Source organism: Micrasema longulum, unplaced genomic scaffold, assembly GCF_059751315.1.
Source record: "Micrasema longulum isolate JH-2025_06_02 unplaced genomic scaffold, ASM5975131v1 h1tg001793l, whole genome shotgun sequence".
Taxonomy (NCBI): Eukaryota; Metazoa; Arthropoda; class Insecta; order Trichoptera; family Brachycentridae; genus Micrasema; species Micrasema longulum.
Genome location: NW_028278967.1, coordinates 126,299 through 145,173, shown reverse-complemented (window position 1 = coordinate 145,173; position 18,875 = coordinate 126,299). Strand labels below are relative to the sequence as shown.

General features: G+C 34.2%; 1 protein-coding gene across 36 annotated transcripts; it reads left to right on the top strand.

Moving 5' to 3' along the window:
* Position 1: 1 nt before the first annotated feature.
* LOC148273968 (uncharacterized) lies at positions 2 to 18,495 on the top strand. Of its 36 annotated transcripts, none has more exons than XM_088237828.1 (17): positions 2 to 674; positions 1,260 to 1,536; positions 4,559 to 4,711; positions 6,660 to 6,804; positions 9,751 to 9,861; positions 9,959 to 10,069; positions 10,279 to 10,389; positions 10,528 to 10,638; positions 11,345 to 11,428; positions 11,908 to 12,078; positions 12,167 to 12,337; positions 12,526 to 12,696; positions 13,005 to 13,074; positions 13,157 to 13,318; positions 14,611 to 14,739; positions 15,876 to 16,104; positions 17,251 to 18,495. In XM_088237828.1, the coding sequence occupies exons 1-16, from the start codon at positions 640 to 642 to the stop codon at positions 16,090 to 16,092; spliced, it is 2,229 nt and encodes a 742-aa protein (XP_088093954.1). In that variant the 5' UTR covers positions 2 to 639; the 3' UTR covers positions 16,093 to 16,104; positions 17,251 to 18,495. The 36 variants fall into 36 exon arrangements, with proteins under 36 accessions (XP_088093954.1, XP_088093953.1, XP_088093960.1 ...); XM_088237827.1 differs by having other exon boundaries at positions 1,242 to 1,536; XM_088237834.1 differs by lacking the exon at positions 4,559 to 4,711 and having other exon boundaries at positions 1,242 to 1,536.
* Positions 18,496 to 18,875: the final 380 nt, after the last annotated feature.

Genomic DNA, 18,875 nt, shown 5'->3' with positions numbered 1-18,875 from the left:
TGTCAAAGGAATTTCGTAATTAAAAATAATAATTAAAGTGACTTGACTTGTGTCTGGGCGTACCAAGAATACAGTTCTGAGTGTAAAATGGGACCAGAATCCTAGACGAGTGCTTTTAACTCGATGGCTGCTCTCAGATAAAAATCCGGAATAAGGAAATCAAGTGGAGACATGTCCACCTCGTAGTGTAGTGGTTGCCATGTTTACCTACCATGCTTGAGGTCCCGGATTCGATTCCTGGGAGGGTCACTGGTGAATATTTGTTCATCAGGTGGTTTTAAACTGTAATCTTTCACTGTCCTGGATTGGTACCTGAAGCGTAAGACATGTGATCAAGAAACACTTTATGTACTTTTCCAATGCACAACCAGGTGTGGATTATGGTTTTATAATGACTTATTAGCTGACAGATTATGGGGTTTCTGAAAATTGCTATTTTTTTATTGTTAATTTATGTGTATTGCAAATAATAAAATACATGTAATACTTGGTTCTCAGGAGCAGGGGTGGATCTCGATGATGGAGTGAGCCCCTTGACACCATTAGCTTCCCGGCCCACTGGGGCGTGGGGTGGGGGGCGTGACGCGGGGGGTGGGGGTCCCCGTGCCGCCCCCCACTGACCTGCTCGCCACCATCTCCATGTTTGAGCAGCAGATCAAGTCCGAGCCCATGGGGTAACTTTCTATTTACATAATTTATTCTTAGACTAATACTGCAGTGTCCAAATGCTAGTCTTCTATTCAAACCTATATCGATAGCCTAATGTCTGCCATGTTAGTTCATTTGCCCATGATGCAAGAGGTTTCGGGTTCGGTTCCCGACAAGGCTGACACAAATAAATTAAAAAGGGTGTTTTTACTCCGGATTATTTCATAGTCCCAAAATTCCATTGCGGAGTGAAACTTAATTGTTATTTGTTTAAAAGTGTTTTCTCAAATGCCCTATTTCAAATTTACTTTCAAGCAACTGAAAAAGTTAGTTATTGGTGAATAATTTTTTTTTTTTTGTAAATAATAATCTATCTACTTTTAAAAAAATGGATCTTTATAAAAAAATATAGATTATATAAGCTTACTAAACTTATTCAACTGAAATGATCGATTTTTAAGAGGACTGATTTCAAGTACAGATAAAACTGTGGCGTTTCAAATTCATTTCTAAAAATGACAATGAAAAAATATGATAATAATTGCTCAGATGTTATGTCAATGGTAAGAGGCAGAATTTTAATTACTTTGTAGATTTAACGTGTTTCCCAGCTTCTACTCGTCCCACCCGCATGTGCACTCGGCGCCCCCCAGCGTAGTGCGCGGTGACTCCATCATGGGCAGCCAGCAGCAGCAGCAACAACAACAGCAGCAGCAGCAGCAGCAACAACAACAGCAGCAGCAACAGCAACAGCAGCAGCAACAGCTGCAGGACCAGCTGCAAGAGCAGATGCAGCAGGAACAGCAGCCCGAGGACAGCAAGGAGAGTCTGGTCCTGCAGCAGCAACACGCGGCAGTCATGGCTCACCAAGAACAAGACCAAAACCAGGTAACACTTACATTATACAAAAAAATGCTACTTTGATTTGTCATAATACAATCATCCAGCAAAACTTAGGAAGATTTACTATACCAAAAAATGCTACCGAGACTTACCGTAATACAAAAAGGAATTTAAGACTTGTCCTTAGACAAAACTAATTTTGCTTCAGAAAAATATACAACACTTTTAAAATGTGATTCTAATTGACAAATGGTTATAGTAGTTTTATTATACTACCTCCAAAAATTGTGGAAATTTGTATGCTCAAACAAAGGTAGAATGGAGAATTTTACGCAGTGTGTCATCTATCAAACCAGAACTGCTTAAGACTATCATATTACCTTCCCTGAGAATTTCTTAGTCTCTGTTGAGGTGTTGTTTTCCTTTTGGTGTTTTATGGTAAATTTTGTTCATTGATTTTCATTAAAAAAAATACGTATTTTCTTTTTAATGTTTTTTTAAATATAAATTTTATAAGGTTTTAACTGTAGCTTTTAAATATTATCAAATAAATGAACTAATTTCTGTACCCAGCCACTTGAAACATTAATTCGTATGTCCTCAACAATTTGGTTCGCCTATATTTTTAAATAATTTATGCAAACATTACTAATATATACATATACCTATTACCTATATAATACAGTAAAACCCCCTTTTTACGTTTTTCAAGAGAGCATCATAAAAAAAACTGTAAAACTGAGGAAATGGAAAGTGGATGAAAAATTGAATTACATAAAAATAAAACTAATATTTTGGACTAAAGTGAAAATATACTACCATAATTGGGGATGTTTGATATTTTGACCTATGTTTAATTATTTCACTAAAAATATTCTAATAACATGTTTGTTTTTTCAAACTGGTTTAAAAAAAATATGTATAAAATACAAATGGTTATATTTCCCCTAAATAAGGATAAATTTTATTTATATGGTATCACTTTTTTTATTATGGCATCACAAAAAATCGCTGGAATTTTAACCGCCATTTATGATCACACAAAAACGGTTTCACACTTTATGATATTAAATATATTTTTTAAAAATGTGTCAACTGCATGTCACAATTTAATAAAATGACAAAATGGCGTTTTTGTTTGAATGGAAACTAACCCTAAATTACATTGGAACCCCACTAAGATCGATTTTTTTGAAAAATGTATCAAAATTCATTGCAAAATAGCCCTTTAAATGAACAATTAAACAAAAAGGTCAGTTATACTGCAATTGCCCTGAATTTTATTTGAGACAATTTACCCTTTATGAGTTGTTTACCTGCTTTTATTTATTAGTTTCGGTGCATGCAGCAGTGCCAAGGTACTGTTTTTATACCAACATAATTTTCGCTTTTATGATACATCAAATCAATTTAATTGGGGGAAACTTTGTACGAGAATTCGGTGCATGCAGCAGTGCCAAGGTACTGTTTTTATACCAACATAATTTTCGCTTTTATGATACATCAAATCAATTTAATTGGGGGAAACTTTGTACGAGAAAGTATAAAGAAAAATGGGACCAGAATATTTCGGCGTAAAAAGCGGGAAAACATAAAATTGAGAAATGTAAATATGAGGTTTTACTGTATATCGTGTTGAAGTTCCCATATTACTTTTTGGACATACATAGTTTTAGTAAATGTATATTTTTTAAAGAATTTTCTCATAATTTACATATTATAAATAATTTATGAGAAAAGAAAACTTATAACTAAAATATTTTATTTTTGAATCGTTATGTCAGATTTTAATAATAAACCATTTGCATGCTCTTATTCCCCGAAATGTGGTTTGTTGTGGTTCACATAGGTATACTGTAATATAATTTTCTAAAATGTAAATAAATGTTTTTATAGCTAAGGAAATAAATATATTTTTAATGTTTAAGTATCTTTCAAGACTGTTTTAGCTCATCGAAAGTTTTTCCATTTTTTCAAGTGTCTTTTTATGAAGAACATAATTATTGCAAAATTTTGTTTCGTGTATTTATAAAACATAATAAGTATGATAAACTTTCAAAATGAAGATATAAAGGGGAAGCAATTTAAATTTATTATTTATATAATTAACTCCAATCCACCATTAAGTATATATTTCATAAATTCTTTAAAACATTGTTTAACAATTCCAAAAACAATATCCATAATATATTATATTATATTAATTGAATCAAAACGCTGCACACTATGAAGGCTCAAGAAATATAAAAACGGTCCTTTTTGCAGTTTTCTATTATTTATGCTTTATTAAGTTAGTTCATAACATCTTAAGAACTAATATAAACTTTTAATAACATTACAATTTTGGTTCCACAAATCTTGTCTTTTATCTATTTTTGTCATGTATGTTAGAATTGTTCATAAAATAAATATTATTCCCCCATTATTTTTAAACGTAACCGTTTAAAGGGATAAAAAAAAACCTGAATAATTTCTATTCCAATTGTATTCTATAAAAATTTATTGTTCATTATATCCTTGTGCGATGCTAGGATTAAAACATTTTGTCTTATTTTTTTTGCAGAAGTATTATAATATGATAAACCAATGTCAGTTTTACAAAAGTGAAAAATAAACAGTTTAATTATACATACATGTGTATTCATCAATTCATATTTGTTATCAAAATACATACTGGCATATTTCAAAACATGAGCAATATATGGCTTATAGTTGTAGGTTAAACTAATTCTTTATCAGTGCTTTTACAGTGCTAATAGCAAGTTTGAAAATAAGAAAGTTACTGTCTTATTAAAACTATAATCGTTTAATTGTACTACAAAGATTATTCTCTAAAATTTATTACGTATCGGAAACACCATACTAATTGCTTGAATCTCACGACAAACAAATAATTGTGAGAACATCTTTATGGAGGGAACAAACTTGAAAAAGTTCTGAAATTCGTTGTTGCTTTACAATTAGCATTCATCTCCGTGCGATGTCACCTAGGCAAGTTGAATTTGGAGTTATCATCTCGAGAGAGTTGATAAAGAAATGGGGTTAGTAAATGCGTGTTGTGTGTCAGGCGGGGCTGGGAAGCGTGCAAGCCAAGCTGGAGGGGGGCGCCGGGCGCTCTCGACCGCAAGCGTGCAAGCTGTGCGGCAAGCTGCTGTCCTCTGCCTCCTCCTACTATGTGCACATGAAACTGCACTCGGGGATCAAACCATTTGCGTGCACGGTGAGACAACACACCACTCACTAAATATTAGCCATGCCGCTTATCTATCCACATCTACATTTGATCACTCATATTGCATAAACTTTTCCTCCCCACTTTTTAAAACGTTTTTATGATTTTACAGTGAACTAAGTAAATGATAGATTTGAAAAAGATTAAATATTCAGTGAGATAAGAAGTATGGTCCCATTTTCAGTTATTTGTGTGTGGCAAAATATAGCATAGTGAATTCTAGTGCATTTTCATTAAAAAAAAATACTCATTTGTTATTGTTTGTACTAAAATGTTTTTTTTATTTTTTATGTTGGCAATGTCACAGTATTCACCTATTATTTTATCTGAAAATGAAACTCTAAAACACTTTTCCGACTGATATTTGAAGGTATCAATTTGATAGTTTATTATAATCCCAAAATGCGGTCATACTTATCTTGCTGAGCAGAGTCCAATTATTCTTGTGTATATTCCAACTACCATCCTCCATCTTCATCCCAAGCAAATATTGTAAGGTTGATAATAGTTTTAGCCGTGACATTTTTTTTATAACTCATTCCACTCGATGCCATATTTTTAGGGTGAAATTTGATTATTGTTGTTTAGTTTACTAATAATAAATAAAGAAATAGGTCATCAGTTTTTCAATGCTGTATTACATTACGTATATTACTTAATTTCCAGAGTTCAAAGCTAATTCTTTATAGACTCTACCCCTATTGAGTATATAAGGTTAAATAAAATTCACAGAATGAATAAGCTTTTAGTTATAGTAGCGGTGATGCGTATGTATAATGAAATAACAATATTTTTTAGTTTATGTAGTGTATCTCGAGTGCATACATTCTACAACCAGTAAAACTGTATATTTTTATCAAATAAATCTATTTAAATTTATGTTTATTTATTTACATACATAAGTTTATTGTACATTATTTGAGACATAAGTCCCGACTCCATATTATATTTCAATGTGTTATATAAGCGATAATTTTCATAACAGATCCCTATAGCCTTTGAATTAGGCATATAAAATGTACAATTATCAAATTATCTTGTGTATCCTTAAGATAAGTATTTTTGTTTTTACAAATATATAGTTTTTTGGTGGCGGGGTGGGTAACGATTTATGTTCTAACACAAAGTAATATTATGCATAACTGGGACTATGCTTGTTACACATTCCATGTTTATACAGGGTGTTCTTTAAACCCTGTCACCTCCGAAACCATGATGATCAGTATGGGCAAGAAGACATATTAGCATATTTAAAAAAATATTTAGAACAAAGAAATATTTTTAAAATAAAATATTTAAAAAAACAAATGGTTGCTTACTTCTGTATGGGAGAAGCGAGGGGGGCGTGGCCACGCGGTCGGCGGTGTATCAGACTCCCCCCTCCCCCTCGTTTCTCCCCTGCAGAAGAAAGCAACCATTTGCTTTTTTATTTATATATTTATAAAAAAAATATTCATTCTAAAAATTAATTTTAATGTGCCAATGTCTTGCTCATTCTGATCATCGTGGTTTCGAATGTGACAGGGTTAATTGAACACCTGTATATTGGTCGAGACATTCAAGCTTAAGATTAGGCAACATTTATAAAGTTGTTTTAACCTTGTGAAAAAGGGTTCTTGGGGGTGTGGATTTAAAGTACACGACTACCCCCACTGGGAGAGTTGTGTATTTAAATCTCCCAGTGGGGTGAGAGTTGTGCATTTTAAATTTACAACCTCGAGGATCATTTTCCACTGAGTCCAAAAACTCAATAAGTTTTGCAATTTTTTTCCATGCAATAAAATTTAGAATGACTGTTGTATGTATTCAACATTTTTTATTTATATAGAATAACTAATAAAAAGCTAACTTACAATATGCTTAACTTATACACATGGGCCAATGTTCAATTAGTTGAATGAATCTAATGAGCATTGTCCTCCATATGTTGTTCTAGGTTTGTGATGCAGCATTCTGTAGGAAACCATACTTGGAAGTCCACATGAGAACACATACCGGAGAACGCCCATTTCAGTGCGAACTCTGTCTCAAAAGATTCACGCAGAAATCTAGTCTTAATACGCACAAGCGAGTTCATACAGGTAGGAATTCTTTATTCATTTTATTGTGTCTCCCTCCATTTATTTAATATTTTTGTATTGCAAATTAGTCATGAGAATTTTAATTAGAAATGGCTGTATGGCAATAAAATAGTTCAAGCTAAAAGAGTTAGATTAAATTGAAGCGAGAAATTTATTTTCATTGTATATTCGCGTTACTTACGTAAATTTGAATCATATGAAATATTTAGTCGTTCAAATAGGATGAGAAACTCTGGGGCTTCATAACATATTAATTTTAAATTTTTTCTCAAACACATCATTACTCGCAAAAATGCAAAAATAATGTATTGTGCGGAGATTTGGTTCTAAAAATTATTACTATATGCATTAAATTGTATATTAAAAAAAATACAGTTTATATTTTTTTGTAATAATATTTGATACCATTATTGTATTACTGCATATATAGATTTTTAATGTAATATATGAACGGGTACTAAGTAAATGTGTTTTTTAAAAAAATATTATTGTTAAATAAACATCTCTCTGTCATAACAAAATAAATGTTGCGGAAATGAAGCCCATTCGCAATGTAAGCCCAAAGGGATTATATATTGTACATACAGTACAAAGGGGCAGTCATCAATTCTACAGGTCGATTCAAAATTTAATAAAAATGTTGCTTTTTCAATGATTTGTTGATATGCAATATACACTCGATTATCCGGAATGTATTTTTGTTTTTATTTTTCACAAATAAACAGAGTTAGGGAATGACTTAATTGGTATCAAATCGGCACTAGCGTTTTATTTTTAAAATGATCTTACAAGCCCATACAAATAAATATAATATTATGTCATATAAATTAAATAAATATAATAATTAATTAATGCATTACATAATAGTGATTCTGTAATTTATGTTTACCAATGAAGGTTTTTTTTTCATCAAATATAAAATATTTTCTTCGGTTCTTTTTATTTTATATTTTCTCAAAAAGAGTTTGGTTTTATTGATATTTTATTTCTGGATATTCGAAAGTTTATTGTATCGCGTAACAAATCTTTAGTTCATTTACTAAATTTTGAAAGTTATAAGGTTATCAGATTTCCATGATAAAATATTTTTTGAATTATAAAATATTTTCACTGATCTTGTTTATAAAATGATGAATTTATATTTTTTTAAATAACAGTATATAATAATATAATAACTCTACTAGAGATAATATAACTTCATAAATCAGTAATTTTGTATGAAAAATAAGTGCTTTTTTAACATTTTTTTGTTTTTACACGATTTAAGGTACGCGTTATTTGAAAAATGTTTTTTTATCAACAACTCTGTTCTCTTTCAACAATTTCTTTGTTCAAATGACAGAGATAGATGAAAAATTTTCAATCATAACCTCAAATACCGAAAAAAAATACTTAAGTTGTATTAAAATTTATTTCATTAAAAACTTATTTAAAAATCGGGTTGTGGTCCTGTGGCTAGTGTCTCGGACTCACGGACCAAAGTTCCGTGGTTCGAATGCCACTTTACCTCAACTTGATTCCATTTTCTAATAGTGAGTTATTTACAACTCGTTGAAAATGGCCCTCAAAATTAAATATTTGGTTAAATCATAAGAACGCAAATATTTCTTTTTTATAAAAAAAAATAAAATGAAGGCAACGATATGTATTGTATTGTTTTATTTTTAAGAGGTCTCGAGTTCGATTCTCAACATGGTTGACATGAATGTTATATAGTCTCTGGACTGGCACCCGAAGCATAAGGCTGATCACCTTACCGTGTGTAACAAAAATGATAAAGATACACTGTCATTGGTGTACCAATGTAGTGCCCTATGCACTATTTGGTTCAGAAAGGGACAATGATGATTGTTCTATAGAAATAGTGACTACTATGCCAGTAGGTATAGTTTAGTATGTTTATTAGTAGAACATAGACATTATACTATTTAGGGACCGGCTGTTAATTGTAATGATTATACTGATTCATGTAGTAGATAATGGCTTCTTATGACTGCAGTGATGACCCTACATAGCTATGGAAATCTGACAACCTTAGACAAATGTTATTTATTTTTCTTATTATGAGTTGCATATTTTGTTTGATTGAAGAATGTAAGACACCCTGATGACTGGTCCTGGCTATACAGCTATCTCTGATTTGCTATCTATATGAAAATAAATTTTTAGTCTACATTTCATGCAAAGAGTGAGGTTCCTACTATTTCGGCTATTTCAATGCAAATCTCCGGTACCTGTATTCATGCTTATTATTGATATTTTGGTTTTTTAGTATTCAAAATCCAATATATTTTTTGTTTGCCAGGGAATTTAAAGATAAATCTTTTATTAGTATAATTTGTAAATACTTTTAACAGAGAGTTTTTTTTTGAGAAGATAGCAGTGTACAATCCAATTATGCGGTTCGGAAGTCAAATAAAAGTCTTATAAAAGTTAGTTTGGGAGGGAAATGTTACTGTTAATTAGTCTCCAATCTTAAAAACAATTTCCATACATTTTTTTTTAAGAATATGATTCTATTTTTCATGAAATTGTTATAAAAATGCATGATCAGGTGAATTGTAGAAAGAGCCTCCAATTATAAGAATTTAAAGATTATTGTGGCTTATGTAAATTGTGTATGTATAAGATTGAATATTATTTTGCACACGAGTAAATATATTTTTAGGGAAATTTCTTCGCAGCTTATGGAAGTGAATTCCAAAGTATCGGGCAATCTTCTCTCTTACAAAATCTTTATAGCGTAAGATGGACGGCAAAGTGTCTGGAAAGTGTTATTTTAGGTTTTGCATGAATACGTTTGGTATGTACTTATCGGAGCCGAGTTTTATGGAATAGTTTTTGAGTATAGAGCACGGAGATAGGTGGTGGCCAGAACCAGTGTGCGGTGGGACGCGTAGAGAGAGCGGGCGTCAGGATCAGGATCAGGAGTATGTTGTATTGTAGATGAGCACATGCGGGCTCTGGTGCTGAAGGAGAGGCCGCACCAGTGTGACGTGTGCCAGATGAGGTTCACGCAGAGCTCCAGTCTCGGCCGCCACAAGAAAATACACACCGGTAAAGTGGCCCGTTGTATTACTAGCATACTTAGCAACTAGCATACTAGTGTGACATTGTGAGGCCATGCTTCTGATATTGGGATGGTTTGGTTTAGAGGAGCACAGGCGCTCGCTGCTGGCCAAGGAACGGCCCTACCGGTGCGAGATCTGCTATGTTCGCTTCACTCAGAAGTCCAGCCTGGGACGCCACGGGAAGATACACACCGGTGGGTGCACAACTATTAGGCATACTTAACGTGAGAAAGATTTTGAGGCAGAACGGTCGATTGATTATCTGTTAACGAATAGTTTTTGAGTATTGATCATTGGCTCCCAACAAACCCCCAGAGCGAGAATAGACAGTTGGCATATTTATTTACGCACTGAAGTATTATAGCTAGTTAGAGGTGTCTATAGCGTTCTATGTGCTTTATAGAGGAGCACAGACGCGCCCTGTTAGACAAAGTGCGGCCATACCAGTGCCACATCTGTTACATGCGGTTCACGCAGAAGTCCAGCCTCAACCGTCACGGAAAAATACATACCGGTAGGCACTCTTTATGCTCCTAAATCTCTTACTAATACCCGCACTAAGCGACCCCACTTACTGTAGTCCATGTATCACTAGCTGCACATGTTGAGCCATAGAGCGGAAGTTTGAGCGTAGTTGTTTTGTACATTATAGAGGATCACATGCGCTCGCTGATCAACAAAGTACGACCTTTCCAATGTGACGTCTGTGACAAGCGCTTCACTCAGAAGTCCAGCCTGGGTACACATAAACGCATTCATACCGGTGGGTTGCCACTCCTTTTCTTCCTATTTATTATTCCCACTTTCGAGATACCCACTTTTCATTTGAATCGAGATCATTGACTTTTATTTTATTATTTCTCCTCTTCAAATGAAAATTGGAGTAGCATTCGAGCCACTTTGTGGAAATGTGAATAGTTTTTGAGTGCGTAGGACTAAAGCGTAGTGTAAACCATTTGAGAGTTCACTTTATGGGGCAATGACGTTTACAAAAAGTCTTATCATTTTATCTACTCGGTATGAATGTTTGATGAAAGAAAAGTAAACCGACGGTGAACGCCCACTGATGTGCTAAAAACATTCAGAAGACCTGTTGCTCTTACTAGGCCTTACCACTACTTACCTATACTCGTAAACAAATGAGAAACTGCTCTTATTGATTCTATACTCAAAAACTATTCACAACTCGGCACAAGCATGCAATGGAGATGCCAAAAATATTTTTGCATTAAAAGCTTAAAATAGGCTTTCATTGGACGCTAGGCAATGATGGACAAATAATGATAATATTGTTTGTTTATTTATTGGATAATTGCTCAAAAATATAATAACAATAAATTGCCAAGATGTAATGTAAAGAGACATCATTGCCCGCCACTATCACAACTAGGATTAGTTGCCCCATGCGGTGGTGAGATGATTTGCTGATGTTTGTGTTATTTGTCCATCGGGTGTTGCGGTGGCCACAGGAGAGCGTCCCTTCCAGTGCACCGTCTGCCTCAAGTCATTCACACAGAAGTGCGCGCTCAATTTGCACGAAAAAATACATACGGGTTAGTAGCCCATATATTAATTTAGTTAACGTCTTACATTCTTCATCTTGTTTCGCAGCTTTGTCATTTTGCCTTTATCGCCTTTGGTTAATTTGCCATTTCGATACTTGTTCACTATTGTTTTTGTTATTGTATTTTTTCATTTTATAACTTTTCTTGAGACTTTATACGTCAATCAACCATCTGTCAAGTATCGAGATAGTGATATCTGTTTCTTATCAAATATTGACTACTGCCAAAGAGTTAACATTACCATTTATTTTTTTAAAAGTATTATTTTATTTTTAAATTTGAAAAGTTTTACTTTTCCCTTTCTTTGATTTTAAATTTGCCAATATTTGTATGGAGAAAAAATTATGCGCGAGAGCATTCCTCGCATTCCATAAGCTTATAATCCGACGGATATAAAGGGCCACAACAGGAATAGTGGCCCTTGTGTGTGCGGGCTCCCTAACTGTGTTGTGTTGTGTGGGGCGCAGTCCAGGGCAGACCGTTCCAGTGCCCCGCCTGCCCGGCCGCCTTCACCTGCAAGCAGTACCTGGAGATACACACGCGCACGCACACGGGGGAGCGGCCCTACCGCTGCGAGCTCTGCCACAAGACCTTCGCGCAGAAGTCCACCCTCAACGTGCACAAGCGCACGCACTCAGGTACGTCGCCACGGGCTGCGCCGCCTCGCCTCACGTAGCTCCCCCGCCACTCCCCGCGCCCCGCCTAATGTTTGTGTTGTGCGCGCAGTCCAGGGAAGGCCCTTCCAGTGCCTGCAGTGCCCGGCCGCCTTCACCTGCAAGCAGTACCTGGAGATCCACAACCGCACGCACACGGGCGAGCGCCCCTACCAGTGCGACGTCTGCCTCAAGCGCTTCGCGCAGAAATCCACTCTCAATATTCACAAGAGAACCCATACAGGTATTCATTCTGGTAAATCATTCCGACAAACTCTACTTCTACTGGATAATTTCCCTCCTTATTAAACATGGCCCTGTGCCCGGGAAGCCTATCTTCCCGGGAAGTTTGTCAGAATAATTTAAAAAGAATAATCCAAGTAAGCGGTGCCGTGTTTCTGGACCGAATGAATGTATGTGTTGTGCGGGCAGTGCAAGGGCGGCCGTACCAGTGCATGCAGTGCCCCGCCGCCTTCACGTGCAAGCCGTACCTGGAGATACACATGCGCACCCACACTGGCGAGAAGCCCTACCAGTGTCAGCTCTGCCTCAAGAGGTTCGCCCAAAAGTCCACCCTCAACATCCACAAACGAATTCACACGGGTACGCCATAACATACATTTCCTCATTGTCCAGAAAGACGGCATTGCTACATAACTTATCGGTCAATTTGCATACCGAACTTTTATTTGGATTATTCTTTGAATCTACATACTTCTAAGTATCCAGTGTGAGTTTGCCGTCTTTCTTGACAATTGATTAACTTATAATATTCATTTAGTGCATTATTTCAAATAATATATGGCATCAAAAATTCATATTTTAGTTTTCAGTTTTCACCTAGTATTCTACATAATCGTAATAAAATACAAAAAAAACAATAATACTAATAAAATATTGTTTATATATAGGAGAACGTCCGTATGCGTGTGATATCTGTCAAAAACGGTTTGCTGTGAAGAGCTACGTAACAGCACATAGGTATGTTTTAGTTAGTAACAAAATATAAAGATGTTATATTGCTTTGTAAAATGAGATCTTTATAATATAAACGTCTTTTCAGGTGGTCTCACGTAGCGGAGAAACCTTTAACGTGTGATCGCTGTACCATGACCTTTACTTCCAAGAGTCAGTTTGCTCTTCACATCCGCACGCACTCCGCTGGACAGTGTTACGAGTGTAGTGTATGTGGGCGTACCTTCATTCGAGACAGCTATCTTATTAGGTTAGTTTTACAGCATCGACAACCCACCCTTTCTTTTTATATATCAATAGTTGATGGTAATGTTTAAGTGTCTCTTTGAAAACTCATCAGTGAGAAATTGGTTAAAGCAAATTACACTACGGAGTACCTGCGCCTGTACTAATGTCACTTCCAATAGCTATGGGTTAAAACCAATATTTCATATCCACCCTGCCGGGATCAAACAACTCAGGACACAACAAGGCAGTCGTACCTCCATTCGATTTCCTTATTCAGGATTTTTACCTGATAGCAGCCATCGATACAAAATCACATGTCTAGAGTTCTGGGTAAGTGTGTATGGTATATTCATGGTAACGGTTGATCATAGCCAGGAAATCTTTGGGCTGTACGGCCACGCAGTTGGGTCCAATCAATCGACTTTTTGAACCAACACACTTTAAGACAGTATAATAATCAGAAAAACAAATATTGACTTAAAAATTCAAACAAAAAGTCCACTTGATTGCCAATAAAATATATTTTTTAAATCAGTTAATAATTAGGAAGTTCAGTGCTATGGAAAAAAAAAACATTTTCTTACACCTGATAAAAAAAAGAGCATATAATTAAATGACGAAGTTTTTTGAAAATGTATGAAAAAATGCATACAAATAAGTTTTTACTATTTACTTTGAAATGTCGTCGGTTCTGGTCAACAGCTGTTTAGAATGGCTTATTTATTATGTGTTGTGATAGATTTCCAGTTTCTGGGAAGCCATGTTTTGTGTATTTTCATACGTACGGGGTTCTCTTTTTAAATGTCAGCTCAACTCCGACGACAACTTGAGAACAATATTGGGTATTTATTATATTAGTTTTATATCACCCGTTGATAGGAGGAGTGATCTCTGAAACTATAGTTGTGTTCTTCTAAGAGAATAAAACGTGTAACACTATTAACAAAGTTTGTATTTTTATAAGAATTTATGATGAAGTGTATGCCGATTCAATTAATAACTTTATTCTTTATTTTGGTAAACCTAGATACTTTCTAATTTTTACATGCTACTGTGTGAAACGTATCCATGGTGTAAAACGGAGTTTGGTGTATTTAACCCAGACAATGTCAACAATTAGTTATGTAAAAGTTTTTATAGCAATATAATTTTTGGTGGCATGTAGGTATGATCTAAGTAGAGGTATGTTACATAATTAAAAAACAAAATGACTGTAAATGTGGCCTACAAAATAAGTTCAAATTGGTTAATAAATGGAATGTTTGGGTATATCGTATATAATATACATTTTAAATCATTTTGTTTGGTTTTCAGACATCACAACCGAGTGCACCGAGAGAATCATAGTAATTTATCAGCTAACAGTATTGCTACCATCAACAGTGTGGCTACCAACACCAATACATCTAGTGCATTTGATTCCCCTGGCGTTTGTGATCTGAGGTTTGTATTTACATAAAAATTTATTACCTTTTGTAAAAGAATGGTGGAATACTTAAATAAGTACCGTATTCAATTTTACATTCCTCAATTTTATGTTTTCCCGCTTTTTACACCAAAATGTTCAGGATCCATTTTAAAAAGTGTGAAACAATTTTGCAGCGATTTATATGACAGTTATTTTTAGTGATGCCACAGAAAAAAAGTGGTACCGTAAAAAAAAGAAATTCCCAACATTTAGGGGAAAAAATATTGTACGTTATTTTAAGCAAATTTAAAATTTTATTTTCATCATTTTTTATTTACTCATAAAGTAATTTTAACATGCTGTTTTTAAACCAAATAAAAAAACAGATTACACAATATTGATTGAAAAAAAAAAAAAATTTTTTTTAGTGAAATTGAAAATAGTAAAATATTAACAATCCCCAATTATCACCGTTTTTACAACTTTTCTGGAAGTATATGTACACTATAGTATAGCAAATTAATTTCATTTTTATGTAATTCCTATTTTTTCCTTACATTTTTCAATTTCTCACTTTATTGTTATCCTCAGTTTTACACTTTTTTCTTGCTGCCTTGAAAAACGTAAAAGGGGGTTTTATTGTAACAAATAATAGAAGGTTCTTTAAAACATTTAAGTGTAAGTAAAAATTCTTGATGGAAGTTCATTGTAATTTATTATAGAAGTCTCGAAGATGTCGCGAAAGCGATGAAACGCCTTACGTCTTTATCAAGTTTCTTCTCAATGGTATTAATGTATTGGTATTGTATATTTAGCTTTAGTTGCATTATTTTTTACCTTTCTTGTAATGTACAAAGTTTATATTTAGTTCTAAGGGATAATTATTTGTTTGTTTAAAAAAAATAAGATACTTCTAAATTTACTTTGAAATGTAAGGATCGAGTGGGATGTTTCGGCTGTTTTGGGAACTTTTCCGCATTTGCTCTAATGATGAGGAAATCACAGGAAACTCACCAGGAGAAGACAGACTGTTTTCATTCCTCAACAGACCTTCCGATCCACTTGAAGAGTGTTCGGCATTTGGTGTCTTGCTATCAATATCTTTTATTGCATTAGCTATATCTATCATGTATAATTTTACCTCTCTTGACAAGTCTTCATTTATTTTTAGCTTCGTGCCACTCGTGAACCGGTACAACCACAGCATGGGCGGGGGCATGACGTCGCAGGGCACGCAGGTTACCCTTCAGGACACCATGCAGCAGGGCAAGCTGCACCCGCTCTCCCCCTCCTCCATAGGCTCGCCCCCCCCGCCACACACACCCCCCTGCCCCCCTACCCCCCTGCAGGCGCACACGCCCGTGCCTATTGCTCTGCAGCAGCAATAAAACACCTATCAGGTTTGTATTGCGTATGCATTATGTGAGCTAGAGCGTTCTTGTAGGCCATATTCATTATTATTACCACTAATAGAATTATGTTGATGCGAGTGCATCTAATACACTGCTTTTACTAAAAAGGACTCACCGTAACCTCTTTTTACAGATTTTTAAAACATGGTTTCAATATGGCATACAAAGATAAAATAAAAAAATCCTAAATAATTGATTTAACAATGCGTATTGGTAATGTAATTATTGTACTTTTAGTTTTCTAAATCCTTTTACAGATTTTTTGAACATGGTTTCGATATAGCGTACAAATATGAAATTTAAAAAAAATTCAATGGATTTCACAATACGTATTGGTAATATAATTATTGTACTATTCGTTTTTTTAATTCCCTGCATTGTTCTTTTACTTACTAGGAGCACAGATGTATGCGCAAGGAAAGTGGTGACAGTGAAAAAATTTTGTAATGATTTAAAAAAAATAAAATTAAGGTATATATAGAAAAAAAATACACATACATTAGGAAACATTATAAATGTATGTGATCCTGAAAGTTTTTTGATACATTGACCGAGCATGCATCAGTCACTTCCCTCAGAAGGCTTATTCTGTCACTGCACAACTCACTTAGTCAGGAATTTATTTCTGGGGTTGGATATGCAGAAGGTAGTATTTAATTTTAATGAATAACCTCTGAAATAATGGTTATTATTTATAATGATCGATTTTAACTCCAGCATATTATATTGCTCTGTTAAGATTCTGAATGTCTCGATTGAGTCATAGTCCTAGTAGACAAAATTGAAGAGGAAACAAATAAATAACTCATTCCATGCTTTTTCTAAAATATTGTAAGATTAAAATTAACAGATTATGTTTCTCTATTCTTCATAATAAAACAATGTCAGTGCAATGAAAATATAGGTAAAATAAATTACTGTCGACAAATGTCGAGACTCAACCGAGTGTTGATGTTGTATGTTGGCATGTAATGTTCTAGCTGCCATACTGATCTGTGTGTGAGCATAACACAAAATATAAAAAGGCGAACAATTTTCATGTTGCATAATGCAAATATACCGAAATCAGTTGTTGCTTGACGTTCGAGAGAGTGGCCGTTGGTATTTCTCGATTAATCTGGTTTTTATTTCCAGGTAACTGCAGCCGGGTCACAGATGGCGCTGAACATTTCATCAGATACATGTTGTGATCTAAAAGCTTTAGACAATCTAGGCTTGTGTGTTTGTTGGAGTTTTCTCCGTTGTATTACGTACAAAAATACGTAACAGTATGGAACTTGCACGAGCGAGTTGTTGGATCTGTGAAAAATATAAATAAACACCATTAATATAGGAGGTTGATTTCAGAATCATGAAAGAAAACCGCATGAATAATGAATATAGCATAAGATATTCAATTGTTTTAAGAAGAAAGTTTAAGTGAAGAAACTAACAAAATATATATTATTTATACATTATATACACGCAGAATGAGAATATGTTATTATTTTTCATATTGTTTCTATTTTATTCTAATCATTTATTAAACATAGGTTACCTAAGTCAAGTGTATACCATGGAGTGGATTTCATAAAACACTAAACACTTTAGGCGCATCAAATGGACAGCACAATTGTTAACCTACTAGTTATCGCTATTTATAAGTAGACTTAGGAATATTATGTTGATAAAGGATCCTTTAATCTCATTACTTTTGATGTATTTAGTTGAACATAGAAATTTAACTTTTGATAAAAAGCCTTGTAATTTTACAAAGGGGCAGTCTTCCAAGTTCATAGCCCCTGAGATGTTGTTGTACGTGTTTGTCCATATGTGATATTCCATATCCATTTGAGTGCAACTAGTAAAGATATGAACTTGCAAATAACTATTTTTACAAAGAGTTTTAGGTATTAGAAGGCTAAATCAAATTATTTTCGCCTCTTCTATCCTTTTAGCCTTTACATTGGATGCGAGTCATATTGTTTTTACGCTACTTGTAGGATTTTGATATTATATTTGTAGAAGGTAATAAACGAGATGCCTCTTAAGGAATAAGAAATTAGAATTGTGTGTCCATATGCTGCGTCGTTGTTGTAAAGGTGTACCCTGCGACCGACCGAGATTGCCGTTTTGATGGTCATTGCCATTAATTTGTAAGCATAAATGACTCGTCGTGTTATGAAACCAGCCAACTTTGGAATGGAACATTTAGTTCTGTCGTTTGTGTATACAGGATCTCAGTTTAGACCAGTTAGTGTGATAGTAGTCTGGTTGGATCGGGGTATTACCTTTTACTGTGATCAGTGTATTTTTATGTGCTAGGACAATGAATGTTTTTATATTATATTGAAATGATGAGAATGATTTATCGACTGAAATGAAAGAAAGAGAAAGAAATTATTATAAAGCCTATTTTTACAAGTGATGCGAGCCAAAACATTATTTTTTTTAACTTTTGGCCAAGGAAAGTGAATTAGATATTAATATCCCAATCGACTATTAGAGTTAAGAAAGCAATGTTAAAAGCTATGAAATGAACAACTGCGAGGGTGATGACACGTACTTATTTACTTTATTGTATACGCAACTATAGTTGAACTCGGCACATCTGTAGCCGAGTAGATTGTCTGCAGATGTGCTCCGAGTCAGCCCGACTCCTTATTCTGATGTGTATGATAAACATATTGAGCACGGAAAGTTATAATAAATATTATTTTTATATTTTGATAGCTCTATATTTGCAGTTTCTGTTGTGCTTTTTATGAGAAGGGGCTGTA

Coding starts and splice junctions, on each gene's coding strand:
- LOC148273968 (XM_088237827.1), top strand. CDS start 640: ATGTTTGAGCAGCAGATCAAGTCCGAGCCCATGGG. Junction 10,390..10,527: donor TCACGGAAAAATACATACCG/GTAGGCACTCTT, acceptor TGTACATTATAG/AGGATCACATGCGCTCGCTG. Junction 13,075..13,156: donor AGCTACGTAACAGCACATAG/GTATGTTTTAGT, acceptor ACGTCTTTTCAG/GTGGTCTCACGTAGCGGAGA.